We start from the raw sequence: 20,433 nt of genomic DNA on the forward strand, positions 1-20,433 counted from the left end.
GACCCGAAGACTATACAGCTCAATGCATATCTATGCAGTTAGACTAGCCTGTGACTCTGAAGAAGGAAATGAACAACTAACCGATTATTTTGCCCACCTCCCAAATTCTTGGATCTTCATTTGCCATATTTTCTTCAAAAATTTGGGCTTCTATTGCTAGCTTAGTACTTATAAAACTACAAGAATTTATATTTTTTTAAAAAAAAACATAAAATATTAGAATTCTTGCAAAACTATTAATTACTTAAAACTTCATTTTGAATGTATATGAGAAACAATAGGTATAGATGCCTTTATTTATGCAACGTTGCAAGAACTCTGCATTGTTATATCTCTCGCCTTCAACACAGCCTATTTAATACTGAACTATGACCTACGTTGAAACTTTAGCATGTTTTGAAAACACATGGAAAATTAGAATTCAGTGTTTTTCGTACAGAAGTGCCCGCAGAAAAGCTAATAAAGATGTTTATTCTAATCAAGCCATAGAAGTGGTTGTCAGTCCTCCATTTTCTAAAGTCTACATTTGCTTCTAAATCTTTCTTTATATGACTTTGTTAGTAGTCTTCCCACCCTCTGTGGGTGCCCACTTAACTAAATCTAATGGCTGGAGGCTGATGCCATGACTTCCAATAAGATTTAATTATGAGTGCAGATATGAACAAGATTTAAACTATTAAGCCTTGCACTTCAAAAAAAAAAAAACCTCTAGCATATTTTGCCTTTAAATCTTTTATCACCTGCAAAAATTAATTAAGTACAGATGCAGCAGGTTTGGCTTGGATGCCAGGGTTCATTTCCTGTCTATACTTTGTCAGACAACCTATTACACCTCCTGGTGAAGTGCAGGCAAACTGAAAAGGGGGCTCATAAATCACCATTGGCTTTCCCTTGCCCTTTCCTGGGTTGGTCCTTTTTGTATGGGGCAGATCTCCAGCTCATTATTCTTGAATACATTTTAGACAAGCTGCCAAGTGTCATCTGCATTTAAACAAACCATTTGTTAAACAAATCATAACTGTTGTGTAAGAACCCATCCTGCTAAAATGCAAGAGGAATCCAATGCCTCCAACCTTTAATCACTCAGGGTTCTTGCAGAGAGTCATCCCAGACTGGCATCTGAGGCCTGAGATCTTTTCCCAAAGAATGCCATGTTGACTTGTTTTAATAATACCAGTGTTGCACAACAAGGAATGTGATTGCTAACCAGGGGAAGTGGCCAATTGGTAGCCAAAGCAACAGCATCCCTTCCAGCACATCTGACTATTTAAAGTCTATATTCTGTAGGGAAAAGTAAATTCAGGTTCTGTTGGGCTTTTTAACTGTGGAAGTATCAATTCATTTAAGGATCATAAAAGTTGCCCCGATCTGCGCCTTCTTCTCATTAAATTGCAGTTAACACCATGAAAGTGAAACGTGAATGTTTATGGTTTCAGAACTGCAATCCTGGGTTTAATGAGTTTCCACATTCAAAGGAAACACATCCTTCAGTTGTTTGCAAGTGCTAAAAGCAAGACAACCATACAGAGAAACACACATCTATTCCCTTTTATCTAGAGTCACTGAAAATGCAGCCCTGGCCAGGCATACATACCAGATCTACAATCAATATCTTGCTTATATTTAGTTGGTCTCTCAAGTATTTGGCGGTAATTGCAACTGAATTAAAAAAGCAGAACCCCCTGCGGAATAGAGAAGAACAGAGAAATAAGAAGGCAAATCATCCAGGAAAACCATTATAAATAATGTTCAGAGCATTTTTTTAAAAAAATGCTATATGATCTCTGAAGCCATAAATCTGCTTCTGGGAGTACCTCGCGAGAGTTTTCAGTCCATCTGCAAACAATTAGAGGCTTCAGAAACATGCACGGGGCAGGTGACTGCCAGGAACTATGGCACTTGAAGATGGCAGTGGGCCCCGGTACTTACATGGCTGCCGATTCTTCAGCATGATGGCCTGGGGGCCTCACAACAGCAAACCCATTCTGTAAGCACAAGATAGGTTTTCAATAGCAGGACAACAACACTGCTTGGATCGCTACAGCCTGTATTGATAGCATCACAGACACACAAAGAAGTATGATGTCTTTCTGACACACCCAAGCTTGTTTCCTCACCCTTCTCACCCTGTCACAAAATCAACTGAGACAAAATATAGGATAATGTCACTCAGATCTTGTCTCATATAGGCCCATACTGAGGCAGAAAAGAAACAGGGAGTTGGGAGTTGCACACGGCTGCTAGACAATCATTTCAGTTGTTAGATTCATGCCATTCACTTGCAAGAACAACCTCTTGTTTTCTAACATCAACATCCTACAGAGAAAAGAAATCCACTCTTGGTGTAGGTTTGGGTCAAAGTTCAGATAGACCAGGAAAGATCCAAAGTGAAAATGCCTGACCTCGGTCCCCTCAATGGTTATTTCCACTCCGGTGTCAGCAAAATGATAAATTTACACTCGCACACGCACATAGACACAAAAGAAACCCCGGAAAGGTGAAAAGGAGAACAATAGAAAGCCCATATTTCTTCCAGTCTATAAATTTAGCTTGGATGATGTCCAAGGCTTGAGAGTTTATTGGATTCCCTAAGTCAATTTCTAGCCCAAGTTCTGGAATTTTATAAAGAATTCCAGAGCTGAACAGCAGTCAGATATATCCATGATCAAGAAATGCCTTAACCTCCAGGTTAGTGGGCATGCATCACAGAGAGCTGAAGAGACTCCAGCACAAAGGCAGGGAGCTATAAATTTTTGAAGGCTGTGTGCTCAGGAACGATGGGTTGTCTGATGTGAAAAAATAATCATTTGTCACATGGTTCACATCGCTTTTCACTTTAGCATGATTTGAGGAGTATGTTAAAAAAAGAATGCTTCCTTAACACACAAACCATGAATTTCTAAAATAATTTTATTATACCTCAAGAATTTTTCCTTCTAAATCTTTACCTAAAATCGTAAAGGTATCAAAAAGTCATTGTACCTTGATCTTCTTGCATACAGTCAATCTTTATTATAATAGCTTATATCTGATGGGTAAGTTTACTATGTATTTTGATGAGTTCACATAATAATCACTTTAGAGACAAATTAGAAGTTGCTATAGTTTAAATGTATCTTCCTGTGCATTGGAAATGTCATCCTTCAGATAACTCTAGTATGAAGTAGGACCTTACATGGTGGTTTGGTCATGAGGTCTCTGTCCTCACGTACAGATTTGTGCTGTAGTTGAGTAGGTTAGAAATGGGCAGCGGGGCTTGCTGCTGAGAAACGCTAAATTAGGCTTATATGCACTAGCATTGCATGTGGTTAAATCACCGTTATTATTTACATATTAATCTGTAGTATTTTGTTATAGCTGCAGAAAATGGACTAAGAAGAAAAATAATACCACACTAATTAAACTCTAGGGATGATAAATACATTCCCTATCTTTTTCTTTTTTTCCCATCTTTTCCTTACACTATTTATGCTTTCTCTATCCTTTATTCTAGAAAAAGGAACTGTTGATAGGTAATAAAAAATAATAAACACTGAATTTAAAGATTATAAGTGGCTAAATGATATTAGAATGGAGAATTCTTAAAAAACACAATAAATTCACTAAAAGTCACTGAATGAAAGTGAATATAAGGCAGGAAAACAACGCACATGCAAAGACCTTTCTATGAACAGTGCCAAATTATCTTCTTCCATCTTAGAGCCAAATATCTGAACAAGACCTGCCTTTTGCTTTATAAAATTCTGTAGTAACTACTCCCATTCTGCTTCAATTTCAATAAAAATGCTGTCTTATGACAAAAGGTAGTGTTTACATAGTATGAAAAAAATAACCAACAAACAATATGTATTGAATGTCATAAATAAAATAAAAAGATTCCCCAATGATATAGCATATTTTATATTTCTACTATATGCTATAAAGGAGTTTCACATCCACATGATGCCTGTAGAAGAAAGGCAAACTTTTGGTAAAATAACCTTCCTGTATCTACAGAACATTTGGAAAGAATCTATGCTTTTGAATTACTAAAGGATATTTTCCTCAAAATAAATTTATTAATGGTTTCTAAAGCTTCTATGTAAAATGTCACATTTAGTTTACAAGTATAGAAACTGCTAATTATCTAAATGGTCAGCTAATGTTCTGAACAGTGAATAAATCATGAGCCACTTAACCATGTAATACCTTGACAGTATAGTCACTTGCCTATCTCAAGGGTACTTCAAGTTATTTATTCAGAAAATAATCTACTAATCTCACAATCTCCTTAACAAGGCAATGACACCCTGATGCTCCTATTACTTCAAGTCAGAGGCCAGTGACTTCTCTGTCCCGGCTCTCCATTTCATTGTAGGTCACGACCCATTCCTGATGATTTTATTTTGAAAAATTACTCAAATTTGTGCTCTCATTCTTATGTCCGCTCCTTTGATATTTTGCTTTGCTGTGTCGTGTTGCAGGACCTTGCACACGGGCACAAACATTCTGCCAAGAGGCCACATACCCAGTCCTTCCTGAAGGATGTTGCCTTTGTAGCAGTTGGTACCTTGAAATATCCATTCAGTATCCTCATCTCTTCACTTTCTGATGCATGTTATTAATAAATGTTGATACCATCTCCAATCTTCCTTTTAGACTGTCAGTAGGGAGAGCATCCCCTTAATGATTTTTATGAAAAGCAACTAATCTCCCATGACCACATCATCTTTCCAGAGAAAACTAGAGCTGACCTCCTAGTTCCAATTCATTGACCTGATTTAATTTCACAGTGCAGCTTTCATCCACTACCATGTTCAGTTTCTCCATATCTTGCTTAGAATTTTAGGCCACAGTTACATTTACTTCTTTCCATACACTTTTACCCTGTCCTTTCTTCCTACCCGCACTGCCATTTCCTCAGGCAATCATTCATGCTGTTAGAATTAACTATCAATCATTTTCCAAAGTTCTGGAGGCTTCCTGACTGAGCTCTAGCAGGACTTTCTTGTGGTCATTGCTTAGTGACTTTTTACCACAGTCTCTACACAGCTTTTCTCCTGGGTCCTAACAGTAGATAACTCTGGTGTCCCTTTCATTCATTAGAGGGTACTAGCCCTATTGGGATAAAGCTCTCAGAACTCCATATAATCTTTATTACTGACTTATGTCCAGTGACTGGGAGCTAAATTTTCAACACACGATCTCTGAAGAAAAACATACGTTCAGTCCTTTACACATTTTCAATCATGTTGTCCCATTTCCCTTCTTATGTACTCAGGCAAAATTACAAGTCTGATAAGATACAACTCACACCTGCTCTATCCCCGAATCTATCTAAGCACACATAAAAGCCAGATGTCTGGTTGTCCTTTAAAGTTATAATCTTCAACTCCAAGTGAATTCCTCAGGACGGCTGGAAACCACAGCACATTCCTTTATCAATGAACCAACTGTCCATGACTCTCATGAGTCAGTCTAGCTATTTTTCTTTTTCTTCAAAATTTCAATAACCCCTAGCTAACTTTTTTAACTTCAGCTGAGAAGTTGTTCTGATTTCACATAGAAAAGAAAGAAAGCAAGTGGGATAAAATTTTGACATTCTCCAAGTGATAAATCTGCACACCTACCCTCAGCAGTCCTTGTTGCCGACTTTTCTATCCAGTTTCCTCCCACACCTATCCAGGCACAGCTGACTATAGCTCTCTTTTCTCTTGGTGTATCAACCTTTTGCCACTTGAGTAATTTTAATTATAGAAATGATAAACTTTCACCATATATATATATATATATATATATATATATATTTACATTTACCCCTCCAACTCAAACTATTCTTCCTTTCCTCCCAGTCTCACCTTCACAAATCTCTCCTCATTATCTTCCCTCTTCTCCTCAGAGAATGAGAAGCCTGCCTTGGGTACCATCCCACTCTGGGACACCTAGTTGCAGTAGGACTAATCTCACCCTCTCACATTGAGGCCTAACCTGGCTGTCCAGTTAGGGGAGAGGAATCCAAAGACAGACAACAAAGTCATAGACAGCCTCTGTTCCAACTGTTAGAGGACCCACATGAAGACCAAGCTGCCAAAGCTACGAATACATAAGGAATCTAGGTTCTGTCCCTGCATGAAGAGATGGAAATTTAGTGGCCAGTATGATGCTAATAGGCACTGAGATTTTAAAGGAGAATTTATCATGAGGTTTTCCTCCCTTTTAAAGGAACTTCCTGTCTTAAGAGGCTTTCTGCAGCCTTTGGCTTATTTGTTCTCCCTTCCAGCATCTTGGAAGCAGAAGACAGCTCAACTCAAGGATTACAACCCTTGGCTTGACTTGGGCTTCTAGGACCTCAGAGCTAAGAGAAGGCCTATCTACATTCTTTGGGCTACTTAGCCTGTGGAATCTTGCTTGAGCCAGAGCAGAGGAAGACAATTTTGCAGTTCTGGTAGGCACTATTTCTGAGTCATCTCTGTTTTTTCTGATGTACCATTTAAGGTAATAACTGGAGTTAGTTGCTTTGATTGGCTTTGATTTTTGTGATATGTCTGCATAATGTCCACACAAACCACACCACCTACTTTCTGCTTGTCATCATGTTCTCTAATCTGATATTATGTTTGATACATAGCAAGAGGTCAGTAAATAAATTGCTGGGGAATGGTTCAATGGTACAGGATTTGCCTAGAACCTGTAAGGCCATGGTTTGAATCTATCACTGAAAATGAATAAAAGAATAAAAATACATTCAGAGTAGATGGCAAACTGTTTTATCTTCTGTGCCTGTTTCTCCAGTCTGGCCTTGGCTTCAAGGCTTTTACTCTCACAAAAGTTAGTACTTCAGCTTTTTGTAAGTCACCATTAGACCTGCTATAGGAAGTCTCATATTACTTTGGAGGTCACCTTTTAGGAGAGATTTCCTCAGAAATGCAGGAAATATTTTGTACCTTATGATAAATAAAATCTTTGTGCTATGGTTTCAATGTGAAATGTATCTCACAGGCAATTGTGTGCAATGCTTGGGCCCAAAATAGAGCCACCATTTCTATTTGGGGCTGCAGTAAAAATAAAGGAGGCAGGACTTAGCTGGAAAAAGTAGGCCACTTGAAAGGCATCTGATCCCTGACTCTTTCCTCTGTCTTCTTTGTTCCTAGATGCTCGAAGTACAGGGACTTTCCTGAGACCAACCTTTCTATCACTTTCTATCACTCTTCTTTAGCATGGTCTATGTAGTGATTTGAATATGCTTGTGCCAGGGAGTGGCCCTATTAGAAGGTGTGACTTTGTTAGAGGAAGTGTGTCATTGTGAGCGATGAGACCCTCCTCCTAACCATGTGGGAGCCAGTCTTCTCCTAGTGGCCTTCAGATGAAGTTGTAGAATTTTCAGCTCCTCCTACACCATGCCTGCCTGGACACTGCCATGCTCCTGCCTTGATGATGGTGCACTGAACCTCTGAACCTGTAAGCCAGCCCCAATTAAATGTTGTCTTTTTAAGAGTTGCCTTGGTCAAGGTATCTATTCACAATAGTAGACTCTAACCAAGACAGTCTAGAAACATGGAGACAGAGACCTTGGACTGAGCCCTCCATAACTATATACCAAATAAAATGTTTAATTTAAAGTAAATTGTTCATTTTGGGGATTGTCAAAATGACAAAAAGATGATAAACACATTTTGGTTTGATGAACTAGACTGGGAATGACTTCAAATGAGCATATTAATATTATCTAGATATTCTGAACTTCTTGACAAGTAATTCATTTATTATTTGTCTATATGTCTTCATAATTGGCACCAATGATTTGTTGTATGTCATACTATGAAACAGGATTTTTCTTGATTTTAAACACACATCACTTCAATTTATATTTTCCAATTAGTCTTTTAATACTGTTCTTAAAAATCAGTAATATACTAGTCATAAAGTATACCTATAAAAATAAGTATGGCCATATTGGTAAACTACTGTAATTTCAAATTTTTTGAGAGGCTGGGATAAGATGGGGTTTGCCTGTTTATACACAAAGAATGAAGAATTAAAGAGAGATAGAGATAGAGAGGTGAGGGAGGGAGAAAGGAAGAGGAAGGAAGGAAGGAAGGAAGGAAGGAAGGAAGGAAGGAAGGAAGAAAGGAAGGAAGGACATGTATAGTGTACAACAAAAGATGCAGTGATTTGTTCTTTTGTACTATCATGGTTATGATAAGAGACAATGATTTTGCTGGCTGGTAGTGGGTGGCATGCACCTTTAATCCCAGCACTAAGGAGGCAGAGGCAGGTGGATCTCCCATGAGTTTGAGGCCAGCCTGCTCTACTGAGATAGTTCTATGACAACCAACAGTACACAAAGAAACCCTGTCTCAAAAACATGAGAGAGAGAGAGAGAGAGAGAGAGAGAGAGAGAGAGAGAGAGAGAGGGGGGGGGGAGGGAGGGAGGGAGGGAGGGAGAGAAAGAGAGACAGAGAAAGAGAGAGAAAGAGAGAGAGTATGTGTTCAACATTTGGAGCACAAAGAGTGCTTCGGGTTGATCCTTTCCCATTTAATCTTTGAGTACTTAGATGGTCACAGCAAAAATTAGCAATGTTTACTCCATACAATTTTGATTTATTTCCTAATTTTTATCCCATGGAACTGCTCTTTAATTTACATTTATTCAAACTTGGGAAGACCAAGTCGTTAATCTGAGCAAATGCATAAATACTGCTTGCTGCTGTGGGCTGATGCCAACTTTACAATGCTAACACTGTCAGTGGAATAATTCAAATTTTCTCTTTTCCAGTTTTCTCTGTAGTTTTGAATGTGACTAATAGGAGAGCTGTTTATCTCAGTAGTTTATCCCCATTTACAGCAATCATTTACATTTTAAGTTCTGAGTATGAGTGTGCACTTGCTTTGCTTTTGGTGTTTCAGTTGGTATAAAGGAAACTTCTCAGTTAAAGCAAAGAAATAATGTGGGTTTTGGTGTCATTGTGTAGAGAAATATAATTGTCTGTCCTATATAGCCAGATGACATTTATAATATTGCCTATATATAAAAATGAATTTGAGGAAAAGAATTCTAATCATTTTAGACTAGCCTATTTTTACAATTGATAATATCTACATTTTCCTTCTGGACAAATTTATCAAAATGTCAAATTTATTTTTGTCTTCCTCACATACAGAGTGAAATTTTCTCTAAGCAAATAAATGGAAGACAGTTTAAAAAAATACTAAAATCACTTTAAACATTCATTTCTTACTTAACATAAGCTAAGTCCATTGCTATGGTAACTGTGGTGGTTTGAATAGGTATGGCCCACAGACTCATGTATTTGAATGCATGTCCCATAAGGCATGGCACTATCAGGAGGTATGACCTTGATAGAGTGAGTGTGGCCTTGTTGGAGGAAGTGTGTCACTGTGGAGGCAGGCTTTGAGGTCTCCTATACTCAAGCTAGGTCTAATGTGCATATAGTAGTTTCTGCTGTCTGAAGATCAAGATGCTGAAATCTCAGCTCCTTCTACAGCACCATGTTTGCCTGTATGCTGCCATGCTTCTCATCATGACACTACTGAACTAAACATCTGAAGCGCAGCGGCGGTGGGCCAGCCCCAATTAAATGTTTTCCTATATATGACTTGCCATGGTCATAGTATCTCTTCACAGCAATAGAAACCTCAATTAAGACAGTAACAGTAGGCACTAAATTCAGAATATGTAAAGTAACTGTTTATAACCATTGTCTCATAAGCAGTGAAAATGCACACTCTCATTTGCATGACACTACTGTGACCAAGTAGGTAGTCAATGAAAGGCAAAATGCTACCTATTGGTAGCATTCCAATGTATGTTGAGTAACACAGAGTTCAAAGTCATGAAAATAAGAGCCCAGCAATCACTGATAAGATGACACAGGAGGGACACACTACATGTTTCATTCAGCCAATGCAGAGACTTCCACAAAAAAATGCATATTATTTACGCCCCTGTAACACCCATATATCTTATTGGTCCCTCTTGCCTTTTCTTTTTTTCTAGATTAAAATAAAGACATGATGGTTGCACATCTTTTTTTTTTTTTTAAATAAATCCTCACTCAAATTTTACATTCTTGATTGATTATTTTAGATAGACCCATTTTTTGAAGACACAGCAAAATGTTTTCTGCATAGCATTAACCATAAACTATCCAAATATTGACTGAGCATTGCATACCAGCTGATTCAGATGTGGTTTTCAGAAGTTCTATTTCAGCACAGTGCTGAGAACTTGGTTTTTACCTCCTGATCTTACATAGTATTACTGAAATATTTCTAGATGTACTAAAATATCAGTGCTCAGTGTCTGTCCAGATCAAACACAGCTTGGGAAAATTTTGCAGCACATATTTCCAAGTACCATTCATGTGATAGTTGAATTATTACCTCCAATGTTGGCTGATCTGGATATTGATATGCCATGCTTAATGTGGCTGGAATGGGTCACTGGAAGCCACAAGCCCAGCTAAACCAAAGAGATTATACTGAAACATGTCTTTGCAACTCATTCTTTAACTTTGCAGTCTTTATGGGTTGTTGGTTTCCTTTTTTTTTTCAAGAGAGCTTGTTTTGAATATTTAAACCCATGATGATGCTCTGTGATAACTATACTCATCCAGCATGTCTATGAATAAACCATTTGATTATGATATTTTTTGGGGGGACTGACTTAAAACAGCCAGTCCTGAAATATATAATACTATGCCAAGATGGTCCATGTTTTCTTCTCTCATATTATCTTGATCATAAGTAACTTTAAGAATTCCAATTAACTTATCTTGTATACCAATTTTTTATCTGATGAAGAAGAGGAAAAGAGAGGGAGGGAAAGAGAAAGAGAGAGAGACACACGCATACACATACACACATACACAGAGAGAGAGAGAGAGAGAGAGAGAGAGAGAGAGAGAGAGAGAGAGAGAGAGAGGATTTTACCCCCTTTATCTCTTTATTCTGGTAAAGTTGAATAAAGCCCAAAATATCAATCACGATTCTTATAGAAAGTCTATTATAATTTACTTGAATTTCTTTAATCTGTGTTCCCATCCAAAATATCACTTGTACTATTGAGATAGTGGGAAGAGATTTCATTCAGTGACTCATATGATAGTAAAGAGAGAGACATGGGAATTTACTCTTTTACTTAACCTAAAGAATTCTTCACTGGAAATTTAAATGATGTCATTGCTGCTCCAGTTGCATGCAAGGTTTTGGCCAAGATCATACACAATTACTGAAGGAACCCCTACTTCCCTTTTGTCAATCTCCAATACTTTACTGGTGGAGACACACGATTAAAAACCTACTCAGTGATAGAGAAACAAGACATCCTTCTTTTGTCCTGTCTTACTTCTTCCCACATTCATATTTACCATGGAAAGGTAAACAGCAATTGAATCAAGTTCTACTTTTCAGGAGTAACTCAGGAAGAGCCATGTGGCTGATGAGTAGCTCAGTAACCTACAATCTCAAGTAGACATGTATGAGTATGATATTGATCAACATTTACTCAACATGCTTGTATCACTTCCCATAAAAATCCTTGCTCAGTACCAACTATGGACCCTGGACTCATCCTGCTTTCTTTCTCTTTAGTTATGCTGTTATGAGATATGGCTTCACGTTGATTATTTTGTAGCAGCAATTTGATTTCTCGATTTAATTTCTAAAAGTTAAACTCCACCCACCTAGACTAATGAAATAATTTGCATTTTAAAGTTCATAGATATTTAGCTTTCCCTAACATACAAATCTTTATGAAAAAAAGAGGCCTACTGCTCAATAAGAATGTCCTTACACTATCCAAACCATTTATAAATTTTACATACAAATTAATAAATTATGGTAAACTTTCTGGATTGTCTTGTCCTGTACCTCAACAGAATGGACAATAGTTTGGTTATATATTGGTACAGCACTTAATACAAAGCTAACTTAGCCTTCAAAAGACTTTCAAATAGAAACGAATTGAGCTTAGAATCAATGTGACGAATCCACAACCTTTGAAGGAGGAAAAAATATTCACAAAGACTGTCGTAAGCATACTAGAAGCTGGAACATTTAGAGAGGTGGGGCGAGTTGCCAAGAAAACAATGAGGGACATATGGGAATCACATTTTGTTTCATTGAGTAAGCTCAAGGGAGCCAGGAAAATAGGAGCCCAACATTAGCAGTTTAACTGGAAAGGTGCACCCTAAAACATATGCCCAGATTGCAGCCCTTGTCTCTGAGGAATCCTGAAGGAAGAGGCACTGATGACAGCACTGGAAGACAGGGTTAAGGCAGCCTGGCATCTGTGGTCTGTAATGCCCACAGCCTTGAGTCTGGCAACACTGTGGCCTCACAAGGATGAAACACACTCATGAAAACCAGGCTTCTGGTAAGGAGACAAGGCATCTGATGATGCTCATGTTACATGTAATTTAAGTTGAGCCTTTACAAAAATAATAACAATGGATCCACTATGAAGAAGGTCTTGGGAGGGAGGAAGTCATCAGGATGTGGATCTTGGTAAGGCAATAATAACCTACCGAAAGCAATTTGTTTAGTTTATCAATCAGTGGTTGAGTTTGACTCATAGCCCAGCGATTCAATTGCTGGATATATTTTTTTTTAAATGACTGATTCTTGGACAAAAACTATCAGGTATTTTTCATCATGTAAAGAGAGTCGTATTATGGAAAACTTCAGGGGAAAAAAAAGGAATTGGGGCAAAATAATTTTGTTGGTTTCTTTTTTAGAACTTTATAAAGAAGGAGAAACACATCCTTCTAGAAAAATGACAAAATATAAGAATAGAGATGACCAAGCCCTGATAAAATACTATGCTAGGTAAATCAGGATAATAATCAACAAAAGTCACAGAATTGGATTTCTGTTACCATTGTATTCAGTCAACAGCCATACTGTTGGCTTGGGTATCATTTAGTTCATACAAACATTTTTGGTAAGTTTAATGAAATTTCAGTATTGTTTTATCTGGTACCAAGACATGTGGATGATTTTCATTTTGACCATGATTGCTTCTCGCATTGAATTCTCATTGTGTAAGACCATACCCTATAGGAAAAATAGCTACCTACAAGTAACTTTGAGCAATTAATTAAAGTTAGGCAATTAAGTAAAAAATTGAACCACAGAATTTAAATCTTATAGCATTACATATGTAATAGTGAGTATTCTTAAAAGTATATCAAATGAACTTTCTTTTTACATGGTGTTTGCATGTATGTGTGTTTGAATATAGGTTTGTATGTGAAATTTACCCCTATATCAAATTCCAAGGTTGTAAAACACGTTCTCTGAGTGTGTATGGTATGTACTATTCAAATATTAGTATAAAAAGCAATTTCTTTTTCAGAAACGAAAACAAAACTACAACAAACACCTGCAATACATATAAATCTGTAGGTATCAAATTTAATACTATCAAACATAAAATAAATATCTTGGAACATATGTTTATAAGGTATTACTTGTTCCATATTTTAAGTATTGAAAAAATATAACAAAGCACTAGAAAGCCTTGTATATGGATGCTAAATTTGATACTAGAATTTGTGTTGAAATTTGGTCCCTTCTAAGTTATTTTTCAAGTCTCATTAAGGCTTTTACTAACAGTGTAAAGTAGGTGTTAGTGAGAAAACTTCTGCCTGAAGGAGGAGAATTTGACCTTTGATTGTCTTCACTAATATACAAGCAAACAGCAAAAACGACAAACTAAAATTGAAATATTAGCTATAAGAAAAGCAGATGGGTAGGAAGGAAATCTGGAAGGAACCAGACTGCACAGCCAGATAATAATTTGGAGCAAGGAGCCTGAATGACAGGCAGACTGACCATTAAAGTCTCCAAGATCTGGTAAATGTTCGCCACTTTGTCAGTTCTCAGAGATGTAACCCAGCCTAGGATGGTTTACGGAAGAATTTTGGAACAAGTTAGTGCGTCTTCCACAGGTAGAGGAGGGAAGGTCCTGAGGTTGCTTGTGCTCACAAGATTACTATTTTGAGTGGAGGCTGTTTTTATTCTCAGGCATTTTGACAGATACTCAGAAGTAGCCATGCAGACATTCTCTTAGTAATGTATTTATTTATTCTTTCATTTGAGATGAGGAATCAAAGAGAGTGAAGAAAATTAAACATATTTCCATCCTAATCACTGATATGTATCCTTCGTGAGTCTGACATGAAGAATTTTCAAATGGGAAAATATTTGAGCATCCTCATAAATATAAATTTGTTTTAAAATCTCATGCCTGATTGGAGGAAAGAGAGATGCCTAAGATTTTAAAACACAGCAAGGTAACAACAAATAACCAAATAAATACATAAATAAATAAATAACCAAATAAATAAATAAATAAATAAATAAGTAGCTAGAAAACTCATTTATGATCTTGGGACACAAAAACTGTCAAAACTATACTTGAAACAAACAGCCTTTGCTGGTTTCTCATAAGAAAATGCCTAGCATATAACCAAATACCACAAGATATGCAAAGAAGCAAACAGTAAAAAAAGCAAGATGCATCATCAACTGAAAATAAAATACAGACCAATTTCAAATATTTTTAAATCATAGTACACAACTTTTGGGAAGGTAGGTATGGTGAAGAGAAGAAAAATTATAAAAGAGAGGGACCTGTGAGGAATCATGAAATAGTACGATGTGAAATGAACAAAAAAAAATATTTGCAAAGGATGCATAGCAGACAGGAAGGACATGAGAGAAGCCAGCAACACAGAGTTTAAAGACTGGTGAACGAAATTATCCAAAAAAACAGAGAGGAAGCAAGGCTGAAGACAATAAACAGAGCTTCAGTGTCTAATGGAAGAGCGTAAAATGGTCAGATGACACGCACAAGGAGCCTCAGATACAGAATGTAGCAGAAAGTGCTCAAAGAAGTATTAGCTAAAATTTTTCCATTTTTATCAAAACCAGCAGACCACTGACAAGAAACTCAAGAACTGTCTAGCAGAAGAAATACCAAGGAAATCATTCCCGATCTAAAAAATCTCTGGAATATGAAGATAAACAATTTTAAAGATAGATGGCAATAAAATATTGTTTTAAAAGATCAATAACAAAAATGACAATGACAGCTCTGATTTCTCAAATAAAAAGGAAAAAGAAGATAACTGTGCAAGCACATTTAAAGTGTGAAATAACTGTCAACATAAAATTCAAAGCCAAAGTCTATTATTCAAAGGGGAAAAGAAACCCACATTTTCTTATAAATGAAGGACGAGTTTGCTGTCAATAGACCTGCAATAAAAGGAATGTGGAGGGAAGTTGTGCAGGTTGGAAAGAAATAGTACCAGATGTACACATGTCTGGGTGTGCCCTAATGAACAGTGAACATTGGGGAGATTATTTATGTGGGTTATATTAAAGTTTACTTTTATTTATATGTTTAAACTTATCTTCTCTCTCCCCCCTTCTCTAGTCCTACTCTCTTCTCTCTTCTTTTCTTTCTCTCTCTCCCTCTTCCACCCTCTCCCCTTTATAATCCACCATAAAAATTTTAGACATTTAAAAAAATTATTAGATGTTTCAGGAGTATTGATGATAACTATGTGTGTATCTATAATTGGTGTAAAAATATATAATATAATAATATATAACAGGAGGTAAAGAGAATTACATCATTAAAATTCTCAAAAATATGAAAAGTTTAAGTTACAGAAAAATAGGTATTTTGACCCTAGAAGAGTCAAATTACATGTGAAATTTAAAAGATAGTTTGGAAGGGAATGGCACAACCAGAAAGACACTGAGTAATTGAATTTTAGCTACTCTGTATCTAAGATGTCTGGAGGAAAACAAGACAGTATTTTTAATGCATTAAAATATATAAAATGTAGCTGAAGTAGTGTTAAGAAAGAAACATTTAGCCTTTAAAAGTCTTTATTGAGGAAAACCCCTGAAATCTACAAATGTAGCTACTTCTTCAATTGCTGAAAAACAATTTCATGGAACTCAATGTAAGCAGAAAAAGAGAAAATATTGACAATATAATCAAATAAAATAGAAAAGATAAATTAAAAACCAACAGAGCAGAAGTTGTTGCATAGAGACAACCTGTAAGATTATCACAGTTGGGAAGGAGAAAACTAACACTCAGTCTATTGTGAAAATTTTCATCTCTTTCAAAAATTCTTACTTTCTCATAAAGCACACTTATGCTTAATGAATGACACAGATCTTTTTCAAGGCAATTCCTCACATAAAATATTCATATATGGTCAAAATATTGTTGGAAAGGTATCTTGGTAATGATTTCATTCATGAGAGAACCACATAGAAATTAATAAAGTAGGTAATACTCATTCAGTACAGTACTAGTATATGCAACTACATTGGCACATCACTGTCTCACCATGCTAGATAAGTCACAGCAAAATGATTAGAAGTGAGCTTTTATCTATTTATATATCTATTTATAGATACATCATTAGTGTAATTGCCAAATAAGTCAATTTCGACGCCAGAAAAGAAAACAGGTTGTGATGGAAAATCAGATTCCCATGTATATTGATTTTGAGGAAATTCGGATGGGAATGTTTAGATTCTTTTTTTTTTTTTTTTACAACTTGTGGTGTAGCTAGGTATGTAATTTTTAAAAGATATATTGTTTTAGTTTGATTTCTGTTGTGATGAAACACTGACCAAAAGCAACTTGGGGCAGAAAGGGTTAACTTGGGTCACATTTCCAGTCAGATCCCTCATTAAGGGAAGTCAGGGCAGGAAACCAAGGTGGAAATCTGGAGAAAAAAACTGGAGCAGGACCACGAAGCAACTCTTCCTACTATTTTGCTCCCTTGGCTTGCTCAGCTTGCATTTTATACAACCCAGGCCCACAGCTCAGAGCTAGCACCCCTCACAGAGGTCTGGGTTCATCCACATCAATCATCACTCAAGAAATGTTCCAAAGACAAGGCCACAGGCAAATTTAATGAAAGTAAGTTTTTAATTGAGGCTCCCACTTCTGAGGTGAGCTAGCTTGTGTCAAGTTGCTGAAAACAAGCCATCGCGCATACCATATGGAGTTCTATTCGATATGCATTATACTCTGAGTAAAAAAAGTTATCTATTTCCAAAAATATTAATGAATTACTAAGCTACTCCTGTCTGAAGTAATCTACCTCGAATTGGGGATGACTGGCTATGGTTAAACATTTTGGTCACTCTTATGGAGAAATCAAACTGTTATTGACTTGGAAGTTTTAACCTTAATTGCTAACGTCCATAAGCCTACACGTTTCTATGCATTTGACTGGGTGGGAAAAATAATCAGTGGTCTTAACCACTTGTGAACTTTGTGAGCTATAACAACACTGGTCTGACAAGTTATGTTCACTGGTGTTAATGCTGCTATGAATGTTATGGGTTTAACCAAATACTCTTTGATTGCATTTAAAGCCTGTTCCTTAAGATGGAACTCTTGCCTGATATCATAGGCCAAAACCCCATGGTACAATAGGACATAGGCTTTAAGGGAGAGCTTAATATTTCTATTCTGCTAAATTGGCATAGTATTATTCTGCCCCTAAAGTACTTATTTTTATATCTGTACATTAATTCTTATCTGTCACCACAGAGTCTTCTGTTTGCAGTAAATGGTGACTAACAGGGAGGACCAAGGTCAAGTGCAGAGACTATGTAGTACTCAGCTCTAAGTGGGGCATCTATATCATCCCTGTCCCTCCTCCCCAAAAGCTTAGGGATTATCATGAAAGAGGGATGGGAAGGTTGTAAAATCCAGAGGTAGTGAATATGTGTGGTAACACAGCCTTTGCTAGACATGAACTCTCAGAGGCAATGACTGCATGCACAAGACCTATATAACATCAAGCCAGACAGGATCTCGGTATGGATGCAGGCAGAGCTCATGAAGATGCACGCCAATCTGAAAATCTATTGGCATCTGGGTGGTGAGGAAAGGGCAGTTTCTTCAAGCATGTGGCCTTTGTGGAGCTACCCCATGCTCATATAGGTAGTCAATTTTCCTGGTCTGTGATTTGTCACACTTTTGAAAAATAAAATTGTATTTTGATTAAAGTATAAGCCATCAACTTCAAATATCAGAGTCATATCTAGTGAATATTTTTTCAAGTCAAAATAAAAGGTTTGATCTTGTGTTTTCAAAAGATAAAGCAGAGAGACATCAAAGATAAGAAAATACTAAAACATCATAGTTGAAGAAACTCCTAAAATCTATTGGGAAGAAAAAAATATCCAGAATAAAGGATTCAAATATGAAAAAAAATAGCGAACAAGAAAGATGATAAACATTTGGACAGATAACATAGTCACAAATTAATTGAATTTCTGACCTAAAGCATAAGTATTAATAGAAATATACCCAGCCACGCAATATTTATAAGGGATAGATCCAGCTATGCATGGTGGAATATACCTAGAATCACCCCAGGAGGGAGGCAAACACAGGTGGATCTCTGTGAGTTAGAAGCCTGATGGGTCAAGATAGTGAGGTCCAGGACACCCGGAGCTATGTAGACAGATGACATCTTAAAAACAAAACAAAAAAACAAAATACAAACAAACAAAAAGCCAAGTGACAGGAGGTGGGGTAGAGATCTAGAATATAATAGTGGGGAAGTTTTAAGGTAAAATCACAGTAAATAGTACACCAGGCAAATTCTAGAAAAGGTAAGAACAGCTGGTTCTGATACATGAATATTATACAGATATTGAAGGCAAAGAGATTTAGTCAAGTAATTATTAAATATAATGCATTTCTAAAGGGACATAATAACAATTTTCATACGAAATGACAGGTTTCAAAATATATGAAGTAAATATTAACTATTAGAAAAAACACATGGGCCTGTCATGATATTTGGAAATTTCCACCTGATACTTTGAAGTAGCCACCATAGAATCCTGAAAGGATCATATAATACTATATGGAACAGTGAAACAAAAGCAATTTATTAGCTCATTTTAGCCAGATATAGTGTCTCATGCCTTGGATTCCTGTACTCAGAAAAGTGAGGAAGAAGAATCTCTAGTCTGAGGTCAACCTGGGGTACACAGTGTGTCCCCCCAAGACAAACCCAAAACCAAAATAAAGAAGATTTTGTTCATTTTTAATCCCAGCACATAGAAAGCTGAGGCAGGTAGGTAGTTAGAAGTTTGAGGCCAACTGGAGCTACCTAGTGAGATCCAGCTTAACCTGGAATACATTAAGAAACATTGTTCCAAAAACCAAACCAAATCAACCAAAAAAAAAAAAAAAGAATATGTAGACACATAACTATACGAAAAGCAGATTGAGTGCTTAAATAAAAAAAATCATATCTTTTAAAGTAAAATAAAAGAGAATATTTTGGTGGGTTCATGATTTGAAAGTATACTTTAAGTTAGATAATAAAACGAGTAAAGGAAACAAACAAACAAAACTCAAAAGAACCCAAAAAACTTAGAAATTGTCATTTTAGATTATCTAATTTTCAATAATAAGACATAAGTCACCAGAAGAAGAAATCTATTACATGCATGTGTGAATAACACATAAAACATTTTTAAATTTTGCTAAAATTAAACTGGAAATTTAAAATGGGGTAAAGAAATGCAAATTGTTTTATATTAAAAGAAGCTTGAATGGAAAATAAAGTTTAATCCCATGCGTGGACCTGTTATTATGCTTAAAACTCTTTTAAGATGGCTTCTATGCATACATGCTTGACGAGCACTAAAGATCCAGGACTGAAAGACTCAGGAGTCTTGTGTGTGCTCTGGTGGAGACCCAGTTGGTAGATAGGTCTTTGGAATCTGTTTTCTACATGTTATCTATTTTTATTTTTTTAACCATTTCTGTTGTCCTTTCATTTCTAAATAGGTCTCTACATTGTCATTGACTTTCCTTGTGTATTTTTTCCTCTTTATCTTCTTAGTTCTTGCCCTATAGATCGCAATTAACACTTTAACGTTTAACCATCAAGTTTAAACACTATTGTAATTTCCAAAATATTCAAAGGCCTTGTTTCTTATGTAATCCATTTTGAGTCTCTTTTGTGCTATTAATCACACAGGTAGTGTCTTCATACATCACATACCAGTTATGAACTCAGACTTAGACTTGTTTTATATATGAATCATCTATACATTCATCATTAGAGTATCGAACAATGGTCAGGAGCTGCTGGCACATTGCCTTTAATCCAAGAACTTCAGAAGCAGAGGCAGAGGTAGGCGGATCTCTGTTAGTTAGAGGCTGCCTGCCACCTGGTAGAGTGAGTTTCAGGACAGCTGTGCAGAGAAAACTTGTCTTGAAGAAGAAGAAAAAAGAAAAAGATAAAGAAAAAAGAAAGAAGAAAAGTAAAGGAGTATAAAAAAATGAGCCCATATTTACACCATAATTTGTAATACTTGTATACTTATTTTCATTTGGTAATTTGAGTGGGGGGGGGA

The 20,433-nt window shown here is 36.4% G+C and overlaps 1 protein-coding gene across 1 annotated transcript in view; it reads right to left on the reverse strand.

Moving 5' to 3' along the window:
• Positions 1-20,433, reverse strand: part of Hdac9 (histone deacetylase 9) — an 818,562-nt gene that overhangs the window by 147,931 nt on the left and 650,198 nt on the right. The window contains exons 19-20 of the mRNA XM_028768866.1: positions 1,930-1,985; positions 1,595-1,682 (exon numbers count right to left, since the gene is read on the reverse strand). Of these exons, the coding sequence (XP_028624699.1) occupies positions 1,595-1,682; positions 1,930-1,985 (144 nt within the window). The remainder of the gene's footprint in view (positions 1-1,594; positions 1,683-1,929; positions 1,986-20,433) is intronic.

Source organism: Grammomys surdaster, unplaced genomic scaffold (genome assembly GCF_004785775.1).
Source record: "Grammomys surdaster isolate TR1022 unplaced genomic scaffold, NIH_TR_1.0 188, whole genome shotgun sequence".
Taxonomy (NCBI): Eukaryota; Metazoa; Chordata; class Mammalia; order Rodentia; family Muridae; genus Grammomys; species Grammomys surdaster.